At 54.3% G+C, this 18,257-nt stretch overlaps 1 protein-coding gene across 1 annotated transcript in view; it reads right to left on the bottom strand.

Annotated features, from left to right (window-relative positions):
* Positions 1-4,044: 4,044 nt before the first annotated feature.
* The window catches only part of Pex14 (peroxisomal biogenesis factor 14), a 144,433-nt gene continuing 130,220 nt past the window's right edge, over positions 4,045-18,257 (bottom strand). Inside the window, exons 5-9 of the mRNA XM_021159786.2 lie at positions 14,047-14,132; positions 11,043-11,145; positions 9,737-9,834; positions 6,943-7,034; positions 4,045-5,305 (exon numbers count right to left, since the gene is read on the bottom strand). Coding sequence (XP_021015445.1) covers positions 4,852-5,305; positions 6,943-7,034; positions 9,737-9,834; positions 11,043-11,145; positions 14,047-14,132 — 833 coding nt within the window. The 3' untranslated portion in view covers positions 4,045-4,851. The remainder of the gene's footprint in view (positions 5,306-6,942; positions 7,035-9,736; positions 9,835-11,042; positions 11,146-14,046; positions 14,133-18,257) is intronic.

The raw sequence follows: 18,257 nt of genomic DNA on the forward strand, positions 1-18,257 counted from the left end.
CAAGACCCGGGCCCCGTGATATTGCCTGTACTGGACTCGGTACGAAATGCTGTAAAACATGTTTTTGTTCTGGGTTTTAATTAGCTGTGGTGCTGTGACATTTCAACACCCAAACTGGGGCAAATTCAAGGGTTTTGTAGCATGGAGGAATGAGTTGGAAGCAGCTGTGCAGGTTCGCCACTGATCTCAGCGGCCAGCCTCTTTCCCAGACAGCACTGGCCAGGGTGTTCTAGTAATGGGGTCAGCTGCTGGAGCAGACCCTGTCTCTAGCTCAGGATGGTAGTGGGGGGTATACAGTACTAAGACAGTACCCTATCCAGGCCACTGGGCAACACAAGTGTCAATTCACTGTCATGAGAGGTGGCTCCAGCTCCACAGGTGGCTTTGGCCTAGAGCCAGGACACAGGGATAAACATCCTGCTAAGGACAGGTCGGGTTTCCAAGAAGCAAGACCCCCAGGATGCTAGGATCTGAAGACCCTGCAGAAGTGAAGGGGGGCCACTATGCCATCCTTTCTGGCAAGTGCTGTCCCAACCTGTCCCAAGCTGAAAGAACGGGACTTCCACGGGGTGGAGGGCAGCTGCTTGGCCTCTGTGGGAATCACATGACTAAAAGAAGACACACCCCCCCACTTCTCTGCCAAACCTGCCTGCCTCAAAACTTGCAGCCTTTAGCTTTGCCTGAGCCTTTACAGGCCAACTGCTGTACCCTGAATCTATAGAGGTCCCTTGCCAAGAGCGCTGGAGAGGACGCCACAGTCAGGGTTACAGGTTAGCCAGGTGTCAAGCCACACACACACACCCAAGTTACCGTAGCTTTAGTTAGGGTGTACGGAGGCCAGAGGAATGTCTTGGCTGCTAAAGCATCTCCTTTGCAAGTACAAAGACCCGAGTTTGATCAACAGAACCCGCATACAAATGCTGGGCTTGGTGGCACACACCTGTAACCCAGGGCTGGGGAGGCAGAAACTGCTGACTGCTAGGACTCATGGCCAGCCGGTGAGCTGCAGGCCAAGGAGAGATGTCTCAGAGGAGGCGGACAGTGCTCCTGAGGATGACCCCGGAGGCTGTCTTTGGCCTTTGTGTGCACATTCGTGGGCATGCACACACACAGAGAGCAAAGCACGGTTTAACCAGAAGCAGCCTCCAAGCCACGGCAAGGGCAACAGCCCCGTGCCAGTGTGCCAGGTCGCAGTGGGGGTGGGGATGGACACGAGTGTGTTCTATGAATTCCCTGCTTAACTTTTTTTTCAATGTAGGGTGGGCTCCCTGGCTGTCAAGGAGCGGCTGCACAGAAAGCCACGTCCACTGCTCTGTTTATGTGGGTTTTCTTCTCTATATCCTTTTGGTTTTTTGTTTTTGTTTTTTGGACACAGGGTTTCTCTGTGTAGCCTTGGCTGTCCTGGAACTCACTCTGTAGACCAGGCTGGCCTCGAACTCAGAAATCCACCTGTCTCAGCCTCCCAAGTAATGGGATTAAAGGCGTGTACCACCACTGCCCAACTTCTCTTTATCCTTTAAGGGTCTCTCCAGAGCTGGCTCTAACAGTCCTTGCTGTGGCGGCTCCTCAGGCAGCTGGACCATGCTACCGGACTCAACATCCCTAGCCCTTTAAAGTCTTTCCAGGTCTCACCACACAGCCAGAGGCGGCTCTAGGGATCTTAACCTCTTCTGGGAGGACACCGACCTTAAAGCCTCCAATGAAAGCGAACTGTAAAGATTTGGTCATCATACAGGCAAGTCCCCCACAATGCAGGCTGAGCTCTCAGACTCATTTTGATGAAGAGTCTTGGGGTTATGCTCTGGGGCTGAGCTGTGCAGGCAGGGCTGTGGAAACGGCCAGCCTCCATGGCCGTATGTAATGTGGGCAGTAGCACAGGCATGAACCAGCCCTGAACTCAGCATGCTCCTGAGGTGACTCCAGTCTGTCTCTTCCTTCCCTGGGCTCTGAGCCAGTGTCTTCTCAAGCCTGGTTAGATCCCAGAGTAAGTAGAGGGTATGAGGACCCCAGAGGACAGCCAGAGGCTGTTCTTCTATCAATGGGCAAGCTAGTCAGCACCAGGAGGGTTGCACTGTATACAAGAGTGAGCGAGCGAGGCACACCACTGAACGAGTCTTAACTCAGTCGTCCGGGTAGCAGGTCCCTCTCTTCCCTCCCAAGTCACAAGTTTTTCCTAAATATATGTACTCATGCACACATACAACAGAGAAGTCTGATAGTTGAGACACAAACTTAGTAGTCCCTGGGCAACCCTTTTCCCTACCAACAGTACCCGCGAAGCCCAAAGCAGGCCCCACACAAGCTCCAGATGTCCTCGAACCCCGCACTGCTTCCTCTTTGGGTGGCACCCCCCAATCTGGCCTTTCTGCCCTGCCCAAGGTAGTTCCAATGAGTCACCCGGTTCTGGGGGAGGCCTGAGTCTGAGGAGAGCTCATACAGGGGGATCAAGACAGCTGGGCATGGCCTCCAAACACTGGGGTTCATCGTCTCCCAAACGACACTTTATAAAAAGACATCGTAATTGAGTTTGATAGTGCACTCCCTTCCAGAAAGGGCCTGACGGGCGGGCGCTGCCTGCTGCTCTCTTCTGCCCCATTCCAAATATTTTTACCTTATTTGGATGAAATGCATTATTTTTCTAATGAAAGGCTTTTTTTTCAAAGGGCTGTTTCCCCCGTCCAGCAGCCGACTTTATTAGGCAGCCCTCACGCAGTTTTGGGGAGGGGCTTTCCTTTCCCTGAAGTCACGCCAGAGTCCGTCCTCAAAAGCTGAACTCAGGTTTCTGTCCCTTCTCTTCTGAGCTTGAGCCCAGAACCTTCCAAGCTGGTAACGCCCAGGTGGGGAAGGCTCAGGGGCACAGACCTCCTCCAGGCCCAGCTCCTATGTCCCTAACAAGCACAACATGACAGCACTTAGCACTTGCTGTCCCAGCCCCAACTCTGGCTTCATTTCTGACCCAGGGTATCTGCCCCTCTAGACTTTTCTGCTTCTTTTTAGAAGGGACCTCAGAAGTTATGGCAGTACAGACGGTTACTGTACCGACAACGGTAGCAACAGTGTTCCCCGGTGATCCACTCACTAGAGGGCACGGTCCAGCCCTCTGATGGCTCAGGTCTACACCCTGCCTGACACTGGGACTCCTTGAGGTTCCTGGGGGAGCGAGGTCTCCCAGCCATGTAGGCTGGTCATCCCCAGGAGTGAAGAAACATGGTTTCCTTGGGGACGTCACGGGGCAGGGACAGGAAAAAGAATGATGGCAGGGAAGTGCCTGCCAGGGTGCTGCCTCTCTCTAGGACCAGGAGGCTAGAGATGCAGACCTAGGATTCATGGGAGATGATGACAGGAAGACCTGAGACAGAGAAAGGGGTGTGTGTGTGGGGGAAGATATCTTCTGGGACAAAGCGGCCCACGGTCACCCCCACAGCCACGCTGGTGTGTATGTCCTACAAAGCAGCCCACGGTCACACTACGGTCACCCCCTCAGCCATGCTGGTGTGTAGGTATCCCCTCCTTTCCCAGACAGTGAGAGGCAGCGACCATTGGAGCCTCTGGAGGGGCAGCAGTGGCCTCTACCAGGCACTCTCCACTTCCCAGGCCCCCATCCGCATGAGGCGCATGACAGGAAACTCCATGGCTCCAGGCATGGCCAGCCCTGGTGGACGGAGTAGAGACTGTCCCTTGGAAGGCACTCCTCCTGCCCCCCAGCTTTCTGGTCACAGCTCAGCACGCTGTGAAGGTTAAAGGGAGACAGGGCGGGCTTGAGCGGCTCAGCAGAGCAGACAGGCTCCTGGGGAATGTGCATCCATTTAAGGAAGGCAGCTCATCCTGCAGCACCAGGTCTATATACAGTAACGAGTCCCTTCCCTCCTGCTCTCGGGGGAATGTCGCCCTCCACAGACACCAGCGCGAGGAAGGAGCCCCTCCAGTTGTAGGTGAGTGCCTCTGACAGGTCCCTCAGGGCCCAGCTCTGGTAGTTAGCTGGTGGAGCTTTAGCTGAGACCCACCTCCGAGGCACGGGCTAGCAGACGAGGTCAGAGCCAGGAATTAAATATGGCAACTTGTATTTATTACAATTATGTACAGTCATATCTTATATTCTGAAATCTATACATGATCACATAAATGAACATGTGTTTCTCAGTGGGAAGGACAGACATGGCTGTTGGTCAGGAAGGCCCTGCTGCCTGGCTCCACCAGGAGGGAGAAGCACGCCTCACCACCGAGGAGCTAAACCACGACACAGCAAGCGAGACGTCTTGTGTGGTACAGAGGACAGCAGGGCAGGTGGGGTGGGGACAGGTGCCCAAGAGCAGCATCTGTCAGCCAGGACCCAACTTTGGAAGGCTGGGTCCTGGGAGGCCCGCGAGATGAAGAGCAGGCCCAGGGCCCTGGCTTTTGGAACAGGCAAAGAAGAAGCCACAAGCCAGGCCAGGGCACAGTGGGAGAGACAGCAAGACCACAGGGGCCATAGTTTCCCTGCACTGAGGTGACAGAGGCAGGAGGTGACATGAGCTCTGGCCATGCATGGTGCCAGGTGGTCAAGATACTCGGAGGATACACCTTGACAAGACACCTGTCAGGGAGGGGGCGAGGCAGCAGGGGCGTAGAGTGCAGAGCTCCTGAGTTCTCTGCCTGGCTTGTGGACAGCCAGAGCCACTGGGACTGGCTGGGGCTGGGGCTGGGCCGTGTTTGGGAGGCTGGTGAACAGAAATGCAGCCCACACTGCTGCGCTGAAGGGCAGCCCCACCCCTACCTGGGCTTCCGCCCCGTCGTGGAGGCAGAGCCGCAGCCCTTGCCCACCTGCCTCTGATGTCCCGGGGCACTGGGAAGGCGGGCGGCCAAGTGCCAGCCCTAGTCTCGCTCAGTCTCATTGCTGGCGCCTTCCGGCCGCCGCAGCTTCTCTACCTGCTCATTGATCTGCCCATCGCCGCCCCGTCGGTCCTCCCTCTGCACCCCAAGGACGTCCTCCTCATCCACATGGCTGACGTCATCGTCCTCATCGTCCTCATCCTCCTTGTCCTCCCTCTTCTCCTCCTCACCCTGCACCTCCATCCTCACCTGGCCCTTGACATCTAGCACCCCTTCACCCTCTTCCTGGGGACCCAGCAGGTGGTATGTGGCCGTGGAGCCCTCCGGGCTGTGGCTGTCCTTCCCAGGAGAGGATGACGTAGACTCGTTGCTGACAGGGGAGATGTCACTACTGCTGTGGTGGTTGACAGCCGCGGGGCTGGAGGGTGATGAAGACTTCACTGGGATCTGCCAGGAGGGGATCTTCGGGGCCGATGGGGAAGGAGGGAACTGTCTCCTAGCAGTGGACAAGGAAAAAGAAAAGCAGGTAGAGGTTGGTGATAGCACCTGGCTCCAGTGCCACACATTCCCTTGGTCCCTGATCCCTGAACACTCAAGCGATGGCAGCAGTTTCTCCAGGGTCACGAGGCAGGGCCCACTGGAGGCCCCATCAGCCAAGCTAGTGTGTCTACCAGAAGTGCCCTGTGCTGCCCGATACCCTAACGCAGCCTTGCCCACCCCAGGGCTGGACCTACCCACCTTGGCAACTGTTGGTCTGCCGAGGGGGGGGGTGGCCAACATACTCTGGAGTTGCCCCACCCACATTCAACATTGTCCCTACTCCTCTCCTGTGGCCAGACGGGGACAAGGAGGCAAAAAAGACCAAGGCTGGGAACCCGGGAGCCCCTGGCTAATGTGCCCATAATCTCAGCCAAGGGCAGCAGTGGGGAACGCTGGCTACTGGCTCAGAGTCATTCAGACCTCTGAGCCCAAACTTTGACCAAGGAAAAGCCAGCTCTGCCGGGCCCTCAGCCAGCAGCCAGCCAGACTGAAGCCCATTCCAGGACAGACCTGGGAAGTTGGGTCAACATGGTCATGGCTCAGAAGTGCAGCTCTATGACATGAAGTCCTGTTTCTGCAAAGGCCAAGAGGACAAGTCCTGTTCCTGCCTAGGGCTGTGCCACCTACCAGCACTGGTCACACAGTCAGCCTTCAACCCCAGAGCCCACCTGGTGGCACACGTACATCCGGCCTGCACCACACACACACACACACACACACACACACACACACACACACACACACACAAGCAGCTCAGTTTGTGGTTTCCTTGGTTTCAGGGTCACCAAAGACTTGTAAGGACAGACAATCTGCATGCCCTGCCTGACTGGCCACATCTGTTGTGGAGACACCCCTCCCTCACCTTAGGAAGTGTGCTCCTGCAGCCTGGGCTCCTCAGAGCATGCCGTACCCCATCCTCGCTGCTCCCACAAAGCCCACCTGGCTGTGGAGGCCTTGCCTCACAGCTCCTAAGTCCCTGGCCAAGCAGACACTCATGCTTCCAGGTAGAGCCCACTTGCATGCACTCAGGCCGAGCAACAGTGTACTCCAGCTTTCTGGACAGAGGACTCCAGGACACTCTGCTTTCAGCTTTAAAGTCTGCTTGCTCTCAACCAGGTCAGCACTGCGAACACTGCGCTGCCATTCCAGGGAGCGCCAGGAAGCTTCCGGGGAGGCAGAGCTGGTCTGCTGATACGGCTCTCACGCCCTGTAGGCCTCAGTGTAATGTTGTCTGAGACAAGGCTGCCTGGAAAGAGTGGCTACCTCCAGGTGCACTGTGACAGTAGGTGTCATGTACCGGACAGTTCTCTGCCTGCAGGCCCTGTCTCTGCCCCACTGCTGACCTCTCAGACAAACATTTTTTTTTCTTTTCCTTTTTTTAATGCAATACTATGGATGCTATCTATCCCCCTGGTATGGGAGCGCTGGCTCCTTAGGAGGGGAGACAGGAGCGCCTAAGGTTCGCCTCAAGATCTTCATCTTCCAGCTCAGTGAGGGGTCCCGTCCCTTCTGGGATTGTTGTGCCAGCCCACAAGACCCCGACACCACCAGGTTGACCTTCAATAAGCAAGAGCTCTCAGCTTCCTTTCCTACCGATTCAAAAGAAGTCCTTTCAAGGAGTTGATTTCCGACTTGAGCTCATTAATATTCTGGGACTCCAGGATCCAGTTGGTTGATGTGGTGGCCTATAGGTCAGAAGACAGATAACACAGGTCACAGTGGTGCCTGGTGCCAGCCTGTGTCTGGGGTCGGGGGATTTAGAAGGGCCCTCGCTGGGGCAATAGCTGCAAGCCACTCTGTGTACACTCTGCATTGTCACGCCTGCCTGTGACAAAACCCTACAACAACAGTCCCCAGCCTCTGACTGGTGGTGGCGCTAAGAAGTCATTCGGTGTTCTTTGGTGGCACTACAGCACCCATGTGTAAAATAACAAAGAAGCCCTTCTGTCTCCCAGTGACACTGACGGTTTGTAGTGGTGGCAGGTGACGTTATGCTGGGACAGCGGGAGGGGCTGCTCTAGCCATGAGAATCTTACACTTCTGCTTAATGTTTGAAACATCCATTAAAACCACCAACAGACATAAGCCACCTCACAATGACCCTTCCTGAAACCACACTCCCCAAAGAAATCAGCACTAGTCAGGGCAGCAGTCCAGAAGTGGCCTGGGGAAGGCCTAAGCACCCGCTAGCTTTCCCAGTCCTGCCTTGAAGCAGGCCAAGATGGCAACCTCACCCTAATGCCATCTCCAAGCTGCTTGGGATCTCTGGCTCCTGGCTGGGACCTCAGATCTCCAGAGGTTCCCCAAGGGTCACGGAGGATGCCCCTAACCAAACCTCACTGTCAGCAAAAGCCCCTGTGGACCACTCTACCCAATCTTAGTCACTGTGTGGGACAAGTCAAGGGGGAGTGGAGAGGACACCACCTCATCCCCAGAGGGCAGGACACTTTCCCATCACTAACCCCTCAAGAACCACACCTTTTATGGTGTGATGAGGAAAGGCCTCACAGTGGTCCATAGGCTGGGGCTGTGGGTGGCCATGTGGCCTGTGACTGCGTGCAGGCATGAGAGGCAGGGGTGTCTCAGCTTACTAGGCTCTCTCTAGACCCATGAGGGGACATCCCTGGATCTTCCCTCTGAGCCATGGCTCCTGATACAAGGCGAGGACACTAAGCTAGCCTACACAGCCCACTGGGCACACCCCTGTGGGAAGGAACTTCTTGGCTGTAGTCTCAGATAGAAAGACCTGGGCAGTCTGGGAAGGGACAGGGAGCAGGCCACTGCCCTCTCACCCATCCCCATAGGTCTGCGCCGCAGACCACCAGACAGTAAGGCCAGGGAGCCACTGTTCTGGCTTCTCTGAGCCCTTGAAAGCTACAGCAGCCCATTAACAAGGGAGCGATTTCCACTCACTGGCCACAAAGGACTCAGATTTCCAAACGCACATGGTGCCAGATGCCAGGATTTAGAAATAAAATCTGACATCTGGGGCTTTTTAGCCAGTCTCTTTAAAAAACAGTTGTAGCAAACTCACAGGCTTCAGTTTTATGTAGGTTTTTAATTACTTAAAGCTCTTCTTTTCATTTTTTACAGTGCTCCAGTAGGAGTTTGGAAGGCAGATATAAAAACTTACATTACAGCTGAGAAAACATAGCTTGAGTCTTTGGTTTATAGGGTAACAGGAATCCTCACACACTGTAGGCCTGGATGCCAGGCCAGAGCCTCACTTCAGCAGGGAGAGCAGGGCAAGCTTCTGTGGGGCAGGAGCTGTGACAACTGTGGACATTTCCAGACCACAGCAGGCCCCACACCAGCCATCCCCACCTTCCTGAGAGCTCAACATGTGGTCCTGATCTCAGCTGGGGCCTGAACACAGTTTTCCAATTTCCGGAATGGCTGCTGGCCACAGATCTGAGTGATCCGTCAGGTGGAGGCCACGCTGCCCTTCCTGCATGCTTTACAGCTGCCTCTAGGGCACATCCAGTCAGTCCAGCAGTGACATGGAATGGGTGCTGGAGGGATCCTTGGGGACCTTCCTCACAACAGGGACCCACCCCACCCAGGCTCTACCAGAAGTGCAAAGGTGTTCAAGTTCCTGGGTTCTCAGTCCATCTGTGCAGAGGGTCGGCAGCCCTGGGCGCAGATCTGCTGGAACCATTCCTAGGAGCAGCTCAGCTGGGGACCTATAGAGGAGCCCATGGAGCCAATAGATGCTGCCACTCAGACCCTGTCAGGATGATGTCTCAGAGATGATACTGTCACACCCAAAGCTGAGGACCGGACTCCTGTGCTTACTCTTAATTTTAAGCACATGGCAGTAAGTATAACGAGGTAGGTACTGGCCACAGCTCCAGTTTATACAAAGACCCACAAAGGTGTAAGTGACTCCCTGTGGTAGGTAGCTAGCAAATGGGAGCTGAGGCTTGGCCCTTTCACCTGCTGCTGAGCAGGCTGCTTCAGATCTGGGCAGCCAACCTTAGCTGGCTCCGCTTCCTTCTAGATCATCTGACCCCACTGCAAGTGAGCCCTGCACCTTAGGTAGAGTGTGATCTAGGAAATTACCCATGGTGCACATCTCTGCTGCCTGCACTCCTCCTTGGCCTGGCTGTGACCTACAACCCAGCCTGTGGGGGTGTGCCTGTCACCAAAGGTTCATCAGCAGGAGGTGGCATGGGGACGTGAAGGTTAAAGTGCTACACTAATACAGTGCTGTCCCTGCCCCCCTTCTTCAATGGGGCAGACAGTGACAACCCTAGGTGTCACCCTATGATAGAACACTGAAAATGGACAGGCAGGCACACAGAAGACAGTATACTGTCATGGAGGATCATTAGGCTTAGAGCTAAATGAACAGACCCTGCCCTGGGGACCTAAGGGCCCAAAGTACCTTGGCAGTGGCCAGCTCGTGGGCTAGCTCCTGGACCTTCTGCTGCTGCTGTCTCAGTAGCTCTTGGACAGAGGCCAGTGTTGTCTGCACCTGAGTCACTAGGGAAGAAAGTGTCATGTCTGGTAAGCCAGCGCCCACGGTTCCCTCCTCGCCCACACACCTGCAAGCTGCTCCCCTCCCTGCTCTGCTCCATGGAATGTATCTGCAGGCCCCTGCCCCCACACCCAGATAATTTATCTGTGCTTGGGGTGAGCCACCCGCTCTGTGTGTAACCTCTGGTGTTTCTACTTCATCTTTCCATTGTGTGCTTGTCTGTGGTCAACAGTATATCTGTCCAAAACCTCTCCCCTCTAATTATGCCTGGCTGTGCCATGCCTGGCTGTGATGTGCCTGGCTCTCTTGCTCCCAGCATGCTCTGATCATTCATCTCATTGGCCTCCGAGGCCTTGGGTGCCCTTGGGTAGCTTCAGTTCCAGGAGAGCTGAGGCTCGGGTCTCTCTTCTTATCCAGGAACGGGAGAGTACAAGACCCACCTGCGGCAGTCTCTCCTGTTCCCTACCCCACTGAGGATGCGCCAAGGCTCCACCACCATGTGACCCGTCGAGGCCTGTGACTACTATGTCCCTGATTCCTAGGAGAGCAATGGTTCATGGGACAGATGAGTTAGAGGACTCCAGACAGCTCTGCACAGGTGCCAGCAAGGGACAGAGCCTCCTCCTGCCTGGGACGGGTGCCTCTCTTGCCTGTCTTGAGGTTTAGACTCCCAGCTCCCACTTAGCAAACAAGTTCATAAGGAAAAGAGCCACCTCTGCCACAACAGGTCCCAGCTAATCTGGGCCATCACTGGGGCAGCAGGTACTGAGTGCCACCCGTGTGGAGTCGATAACAGGGGAGGTGGCAGGGGTCCCGGGAGCCACAGTAATTACAGACTCTCTTGACCCTGCATCGGATTCTTCGAAGGAAGGGGGGAAAAAAATCACTGAAAACCCCCCTGAAAACCTCATAGAAGCAGAAATTAAAAATGAACTTTACAGCCCTTAGAAAGGCTGTCATTTTATTCCCCTTATTAATATTCTGAGGTTGGGAGCCTTTCCGTAAAAACATAATTAATTGAGGCCGCGCCGACAGTAAACAAGCAATTTCAAATTAAACCGAAATGACGGCGGCTTCATTTGCAAATGTGAACAGATTCTCAGAGCAGATAAATGAAGTCACCACAGAGTGGAGACGAGGGAGAGGGAGGGGCCGAGAAGGGGCTGCGTTAGGACGCTTTGAGGGGTGACTTGATGGAGTCATTAATCTTTACCTGTCTGGGCCACAGTGCCACTCAGTTCCGAGAGACTCGCTGCCATCCTCTCCAGCTGCTTTCTGTCCTCTCGGCCTCCCAGGATGAGGGGCAGCAGGTACTTCTGCAAGAAGTGGTCAGGTGAGGAGGTGGCCAACACCGGTCTCTCAGATCCCACCTCCCTGCTTGCCCTCATCTTCCGCAGGTTACCCCACAGAAGAGCTGCGCTCTCCACACGAGAAACCAAGTGCCTGAAAAAGTTACACGACGTAAGAACGTCCACCTGAACAAGGACCAAGACCAGAAGGAAGTGAGCCTCCAGGTGTGGCTGGGGCTGGGGGCAAGCAGCGTCTCTGAGCTAACTCCCCAGCCTTGGGAAGGCCTCCCTGTGTGAGGGAGGCCTTGTTACTTTCTCTTACTTCCCTTAGATACCTCACATGCCTGTGAGGTTTTTAAATTCTATTTCAAAAGTTCTAAGCAGGGACTGCAGAGAGATGGTCCAGGAACGGACCCTACTGGTGGCTCCTGGGGAGGAGAGCTGCGCAGCTTCTCACCGCGCCCTTTCTGAATCTTTCACACTTCAACTCTGCGAAGGAAACAAACCGCCTCGGCGACCCAGAAACAGTATTAGATTTGAGTAAACACAGCATTACTGGAGAAACCAGAGGAAAATCAACAGACGTCCGGGATCGTTCATCTTCCATGGTGGGATACGGCATGCACAGGGAAAGCACCCTACAGCAGGAGGTGCGTGCTTCAGAGAGAGCCAAGACAGCCTATATCCTCCCAGAACCCAAAGGTGGGGCAGAGGAGAAACTGCCCTAGGGGACACAGAAAGCCAAAGCTGGTGACTGCAGAGCCACCAAACAAGGGTCCTGGAACCAGCCTCTCCATCATTGGGAAGGCGGGGGCACACCTGTAGGGCTTGGGACGCGGATGTACGACAAGGGCTGGAGGTAGAGTTGTTAGGTCCCCAATCGAGGGGGCACAGTCCACACCAGCCCTAGAGCACACTACTCAGCTAACCACAGGAGCCTGGCAGGTGCTGCCCAGAGGGAACGGAGGGTCCCAGACAGGTAAAGAGGGACTGTTCTCCACCGCCGGTTGGTTCTGTACTAGGGAAGAGAAGCAGGTCTCTCAGGGGTTTGTGGGAGAACTCATTTCAGGAGAGACTCAGAGCGAGCTTGTCATTTAGCATATGCACAGAAGCAGTTTCTATTTCGCAAAGTGCTTTGCAGCCACAGTGTGAGTTATTACCCACAACTGAGCGAAACTCATCAACTGCAGCCTGACGCTTCCAAAGTATAAAAGTCAAGAAATTCTCAGCTGCATAACCAGCGACCCCCATCCCTGAGGCCAGAGCCCGTGAGTGGGAAGTGATCTGGCTAAGTCTGTGTCTGTGCAAAGCAAGACAGCTCCACTTTTTCTAAACTTAAAAAATACTACTGACATGCTGAAGACAGGACACCACTGTGACCAACATTTCAATGCTTCCCTTCTTTGTAAAACACAGGCTGGTGGCCAGAGCTCCATGGAAACAGATGACAATCTCTGTGTCACATCTGAACCAAGGTGCCACACCTCCTGTTCTGTGGGGTTGGGGAGGCGGGTTGCCACTGTGATGAGACAATCGTGAGCTGCTCACAGGACCCTGGTACTTGTGAACTCTGTGTTGGTACCTGTCTGTCTGCAGCTAGTGGTCTAAGAAAGGCTGCCACACACAGGGCTCCACAGCAGCTCAGGCCCGACAACACTTTGCTTCTGAATTTCTTATTTTGGCGTCAGGTGCTACCCTGAAGAGTTACATTCTGCCACAACTCTGTCAGTAGCTACTGTAGGAAGTAAAAACCTAAGAATCTAAGGTTTAAACACATTTCATGTGCTCAAAGATACACTGCAAGCCTGGGAATTCAGTAGAGTCCTTTAAAGAAGAAAAAAGAGAAAAAGAAAAGAAAAGCAGTCACTAAATGCAGGCTGGGTTAGTGGGCGGCGTCAATGGAGAACATGGCTTCTCTCCAGGGTAAGCAGGCCTAAATGTGGGGCCATCCAGGCTGTGCATCTTGTAGATTAGTTTCTCCAGAGCAAGGACAGGCCTTTCCACTGGTATTGGGAGGAAATGTTGGTTCAGTGCCTTTAGTTCTGCTGTGAGCATCGTGAGCTACGAGCTCTTGAGGGCTCGCTGACTCAAAAGGCCCAGGGAAACTCCCACATTTATACAGATGCTACCACAGTCCACAGAAAACAAGAAGTGTGCTTCCTGAGCCAGTTGTAAATACCAGGGTGGAACAAGGGCATCTACGGGGCTTCCCACGTGCCAGCAGGCAGGGAGCCAACACTGCTCCAGCACTATTCCAGGACTGACTCCTGGCCTTCCCTGCAACCCTGAGGCCAGTTCTGCAGATGCTGGAAGCCATCACATGGAGAAGATGCACTCATACTCCTGACCTGTGCTCCTGCTCTGCCTTCAGTGTGCTCAGACTATTGCTGGAGCAGCTGGGCAAACCCATTAAAATCAAAGCCTCTGTTGGTGCACACCGGCTCTGTTCCTTTTCTGAGTATCGGACTCACAGTGCCGACTGATATGGGCAGGCACACTTTCACAACACTGCAAAGTCGGACTATCTGTCTCAGGAACATCTTATGGATGGAGCTGTACTCTGGGACAGAGTCAGGTTCAACACACACAGCTAGGCTCCAGTGTGCAAGCCCGTAAGGGCTAGATCGCTCTGCTTCTTCAATCTGCATGTTTCTCAGTGGTGCCAGGCACTGCTCTAAATACTTGAGCCAGCCGGCCATCGGGTCATGCTGCGGGTGGGAGTCAGGGTGGCGAGGTGAAGCAGCAGTGCTGTGTGCATTCATGTCTCTCCTGCTGTGCTCCCTGCTTCCACCACAGCTGCTGTGCTCTGAATGCCTGTGTACATAATAAGCCAGGGGCCAGGAGGGAGGAGGGAGGATAAAGGAGGAAGGAGGGAGGAATACCAAAGGGTGGCAGGGCATAACATGGTGGCCCTGAAAGGCCACTTACCTTGTAGAGTTGGTGAAAGCCAAATGCAATTCCTGCCATGATGATAGCCAAGGCACCATAATCTCGCCATCGGGAGCCTCTGGGGCCTGGGGTAGAAAGGAAGGAAGAACTAGAACAGGTCTCTGCCCAGGTGTGTTGCAGTGGACAGGCCAGTGAGATACACAGCTGCAGAAAGCACGTGACCATCAGAACATCAGGGCTCGGCTCTGCCCTTTCTTCTTTCCAAGGTCCCAGAACCGTCTGCCTCACTTGAGATGGAAGTGATCTGACCGTGAGATGCTGGGAAGAGGTATCTAGCCATGGGGGTCAGAAGGCAGAGGGGACAGAAGGACCTTTGGCCTAGCCTCATGAGAACAGGATCATTCTTGAGGCTAGTGTGCGCACACCACATGGAGGATAAACCAGGGGTCAATGATAAACCTGGGCCTCTCTGCTCTGCTCATTCCTTAGGCTATAAAGACACAAGTCTGCCAAGGACCAAGGCTTGTCTCCTGGAGGCAGAGTGGGTGGGGTGGAGAAGACAGGCCAGAGGCCTGGAGCCCTCGCCCTCCACAGTGGGAGGTAGCAAGACTGCAACTCTGTATTCTAGGAGAGCACAGGCAAGCCCCGATGGGGACACCCTCTAAGGGCTGCGGAGGCCAAGGAGCTTTAGAAGGAGAACTTCTAAATTTGCCTGAATCTGATTGAAGATCTGGAACGAGCATCCAATGCCCACTGCAGGGCAGGCTCCAGTTCACACCGACCAGCACATGTAGGCCTGTGCAACATTTATTTTGTTTCCTTTCTCCAACTGTGTTCTGAAAACTGTAAACAGAAAACTCCAGAAAAAACAGCCCAGAGGCCTTGGAGTGTACACGACGCTAAGTAGCAGGACGGATGGAATCTCAGCCATGCGCTCTGACCCCCCCCCCCCCCCCCCCCCCCCCCCCCCCCCGGGACAGCGCATCCACACCGACGTGCTACTTGCCCATCACATACTGATCACCATCTCAGCTCTCTCTCAGACTGTCTTAGTATCTCACCGCAGAGTCTACGTGAGCTTTATTTCACTTAACAATGGCCTCAAAGCATAAGGGCAGAGACATTGGTAATTTGAATCTGCCTAAGAAAAGCCAAGTGTTTCCCTTAAGAGGAAAAAGTGAAAGTTCTCCGTAAGGAAAAAAAATATGCTGGGCTGCCAAAGATCAGCCATGTAATGGGGGTGGGGCATGCCTTGCAATATAGCATACTGGCATAGTTAGGCTTCACCACTGTTAATCTCACTGTGCCTAATCTGTAAGTTAAACTTCTAACAGCTGTGTACATAGAGCCCAGTTTCAGGCTTCTGTTGCCCTGGGACATCCCCTGTGGGCAAAATCCCCACAGCTCCAGATTCGAGTGCAGAAGAAAGGAGGCTTCTCCCCTCCCACAGAGAGCTCCTTCACAAGGGGCTTGGGTATGTAATCTGGCCTGCTCTCTCTGGGCCTCTGGAACAGAAGTCAAGTCTGCCTCCTCTCATGGGATCTGCTAGGAGGAAGGACAGAGGCCATGGTGGGCACTCTTGGCAGGCATGGATGAAACAAGGTACTGTGTCAGTGGAAAAATTGCCTACAAGATGCCCGACGGGCTCTGCTGTGAGAAGAGCTGCCTTCCTCCAAAGGTGAGTCTGGGGGGAGGGAGGCACTGGGCACTGTGGGAAGTCTCAGAAGGGACTGTAACTATTACCGGTTTCCAGACTGGGTGCTTCAGAGAGCTCTCCTGCCCCATCCTTCTCTCTCTGTGCCTGCAAGCTCTCCGAGGTACTCGACACTATCTGCTGTCTCAAAGCCCAAGGAGAGGAGCAGGCTTAGTGGTGAGCTTCGGGCACAGAGGAGAGGCCGTGGGTCTGTGGCCATCAAGGTCTCCCTTGCCTAATGGAGGCATCCCTGTGTGCTGCAAGCTCCCTTTCCTCCAGACACTGCTCTGAGACTCCTGAGGTGGGTGAGGCTCTCAGCTGGAGCCTGGCAGGCAAGGCCTCTGCCCTGCGTAGACCTTCCCGTTGCTCCATCTTCCTAAGTTAGTCAGGCCTTGCTCTTCATGGCAGATGTGAGGTGCAACCTCTAGTAAGTACAAGTCCATCTTAGGAGAAGCCGTGGAGAAAGAGTGACCTCCCACACTGAGGGACATGTCCCTTGAGAGCACCTTCCCTAGGTGCTGCAATCAGCAAGCCATATTCATGTTAACTCTCAAATGGCCACTGGCCACTATCCTACAAGAAGGCAATGGTACCACGCTGAAAACTCGTCCAGACCCCAAGCTTGCTGAATCAGCTGCTTCCACTCGCACACCTCCCATGCTTGGACAAGCCAGACTCTTTCTGCTGACATTGAGACCCTGAGGCCACACAGCCGCCAGAGCTTGAGATCTGGGAGCTCAGGCCCTGCACAGCTGTCCCTCATGCAGGACCCTGCCCACCCCAGGCCCGAGAAACACCTGTAGTTCCCTGCCGGCTCACCCTTAGCCCTCACTGCCGCTGCGTTCCTGCCAGGCTCGCGTTAAGAACATTTTATTGCCCCCTGGTTTTCATTATTAATGAAAAGGGACCAGAATGATCTTTCCTAAAGTTCAGAGAGTCTATAAAGACTAGAAGCTGAAATGCCATTTTACTCGTTTTAGAGATGTGTGATACAATTCTGTCTGCGGCAAAATGAAGAGAGGACAAACTCAGATGCTAAAGCCTTTCCCACTGCATGGCTTCAAGGGTAAGAGGGTCCATTCAAGCCCTCACACTGGGTCACTCCTCAGTTCCCACCATCTGCCTCCTGCCCGCAGCCCACTCTGAGAACAAACAGGCTTTTCCCGAGTGCAGTGGACTCTCCTTACCACACTCCTGTGTCCGGAAGCAACCACAGGGCCAGCAACTTGCCGGCTCCATTTGGGAAGAACCGGGAGATGAGAAGCCCCTGTGAAGACTGCTGCATCGTCTCATTTACTCAGATGAATAAAGGGTGAATGGGCACGAGTGGACGCAGGGACAACTTCCCGAGTCACTATCTCCTCTCGCCACGTGGGTCCCGGGATTAAACTTGGGTCATCAGGCTTGGTGGCAAGAGCCTGCACCCAACTGAGCCAGCTTCTCGGCCTGAGTAAGCTATCCAACTGGGGCAGGAAGGATGGCTCAGCATGGAGTCCCTGCTGTTCTTCCAGAGGACATGAGTTTGGGTCTCAGCATCTGTGGGGCAGCTTACAACTGTCTGTGACTGCAGGTCCAGGGGATCTGATGCCTTTGGCCTCTGAGGGCACTGCACTAACAAACACACACACACACACCACTTAAAAGTAATAATAAATCTTTTTGTAAAAAGCTGTACAACTACCAGGTAGTCACACCTATAGTCCCAGTATTTAGGAGGCTAAGGCAGGGGGATCACAAGTTGGAAGGTAGCCTGGGCTACATGACAAACGTGAGAGTGAACAGCCAGCAGCCTGAGCGAGCAAGAGCATCTCTCAGCCCTGGTCTTGGTACCTCTTCCCTCAAGGCTCCATCATCCCAGTGGTAGCATGGAGGGCTCCACCAACACCACAGGCTTTGTGAAAACACGGGGCAGCACCTGAGCATCTCTGGGGCTGTAGCTCTGAGACACGGCAGGAGCTAGGCTGTGGTGGAGCACTGAGGAGGCAGAAGCAGGTGGATCTCTGAGTCTGAGGCCAGCCTGGTCTACACAGCAAGTTCTAGGACAGCCAGGATTGCACAGAAAAACCCTGCTTCAAATTCCTCCCCCAAAAAGACTCGGCAGGGGACAAACTGCCATGGCTAGAAGGGCTAGATACCCCTGTAGTCTCCCAGGCCCTTGGAGAAGCAGCATGGGCACTGAGGGCTACGTAGAGCTCTCCAGGATAAAGGCTCAGGATTGGGGCAGCTGTGGAGACATTGGCCACAGGGGCAGGAGGGGCAGGGGAAGGTAACATCTCCAAGCCTCTGTAACTATTCTCTAAACGCCAACAAAACCAACACAGGTAGTTTCTTGCACTGTATCTCCATCAACAGAGAGAGCCTCTGAGCACACCATGAGAACAGACAAGGAGGCAGGAATGCACGTAGGACCCCAGGTACAACAACTGAGCTGAGAAGTATGGCTCTCAGCAACAGCCCTAGACCTGTGATCATCCTGCTGAGACACTAAACTCCAGTGACTGCCCTTGGGAGGCTGGGGGCCCAAGCACAGGGCAGGGCGGTAGCAGACATCAGCAAG

Source organism: Mus caroli, chromosome 4, assembly GCF_900094665.2.
Source record: "Mus caroli chromosome 4, CAROLI_EIJ_v1.1, whole genome shotgun sequence".
Lineage (NCBI taxonomy): Eukaryota > Metazoa > Chordata > Mammalia > Rodentia > Muridae > Mus > Mus caroli.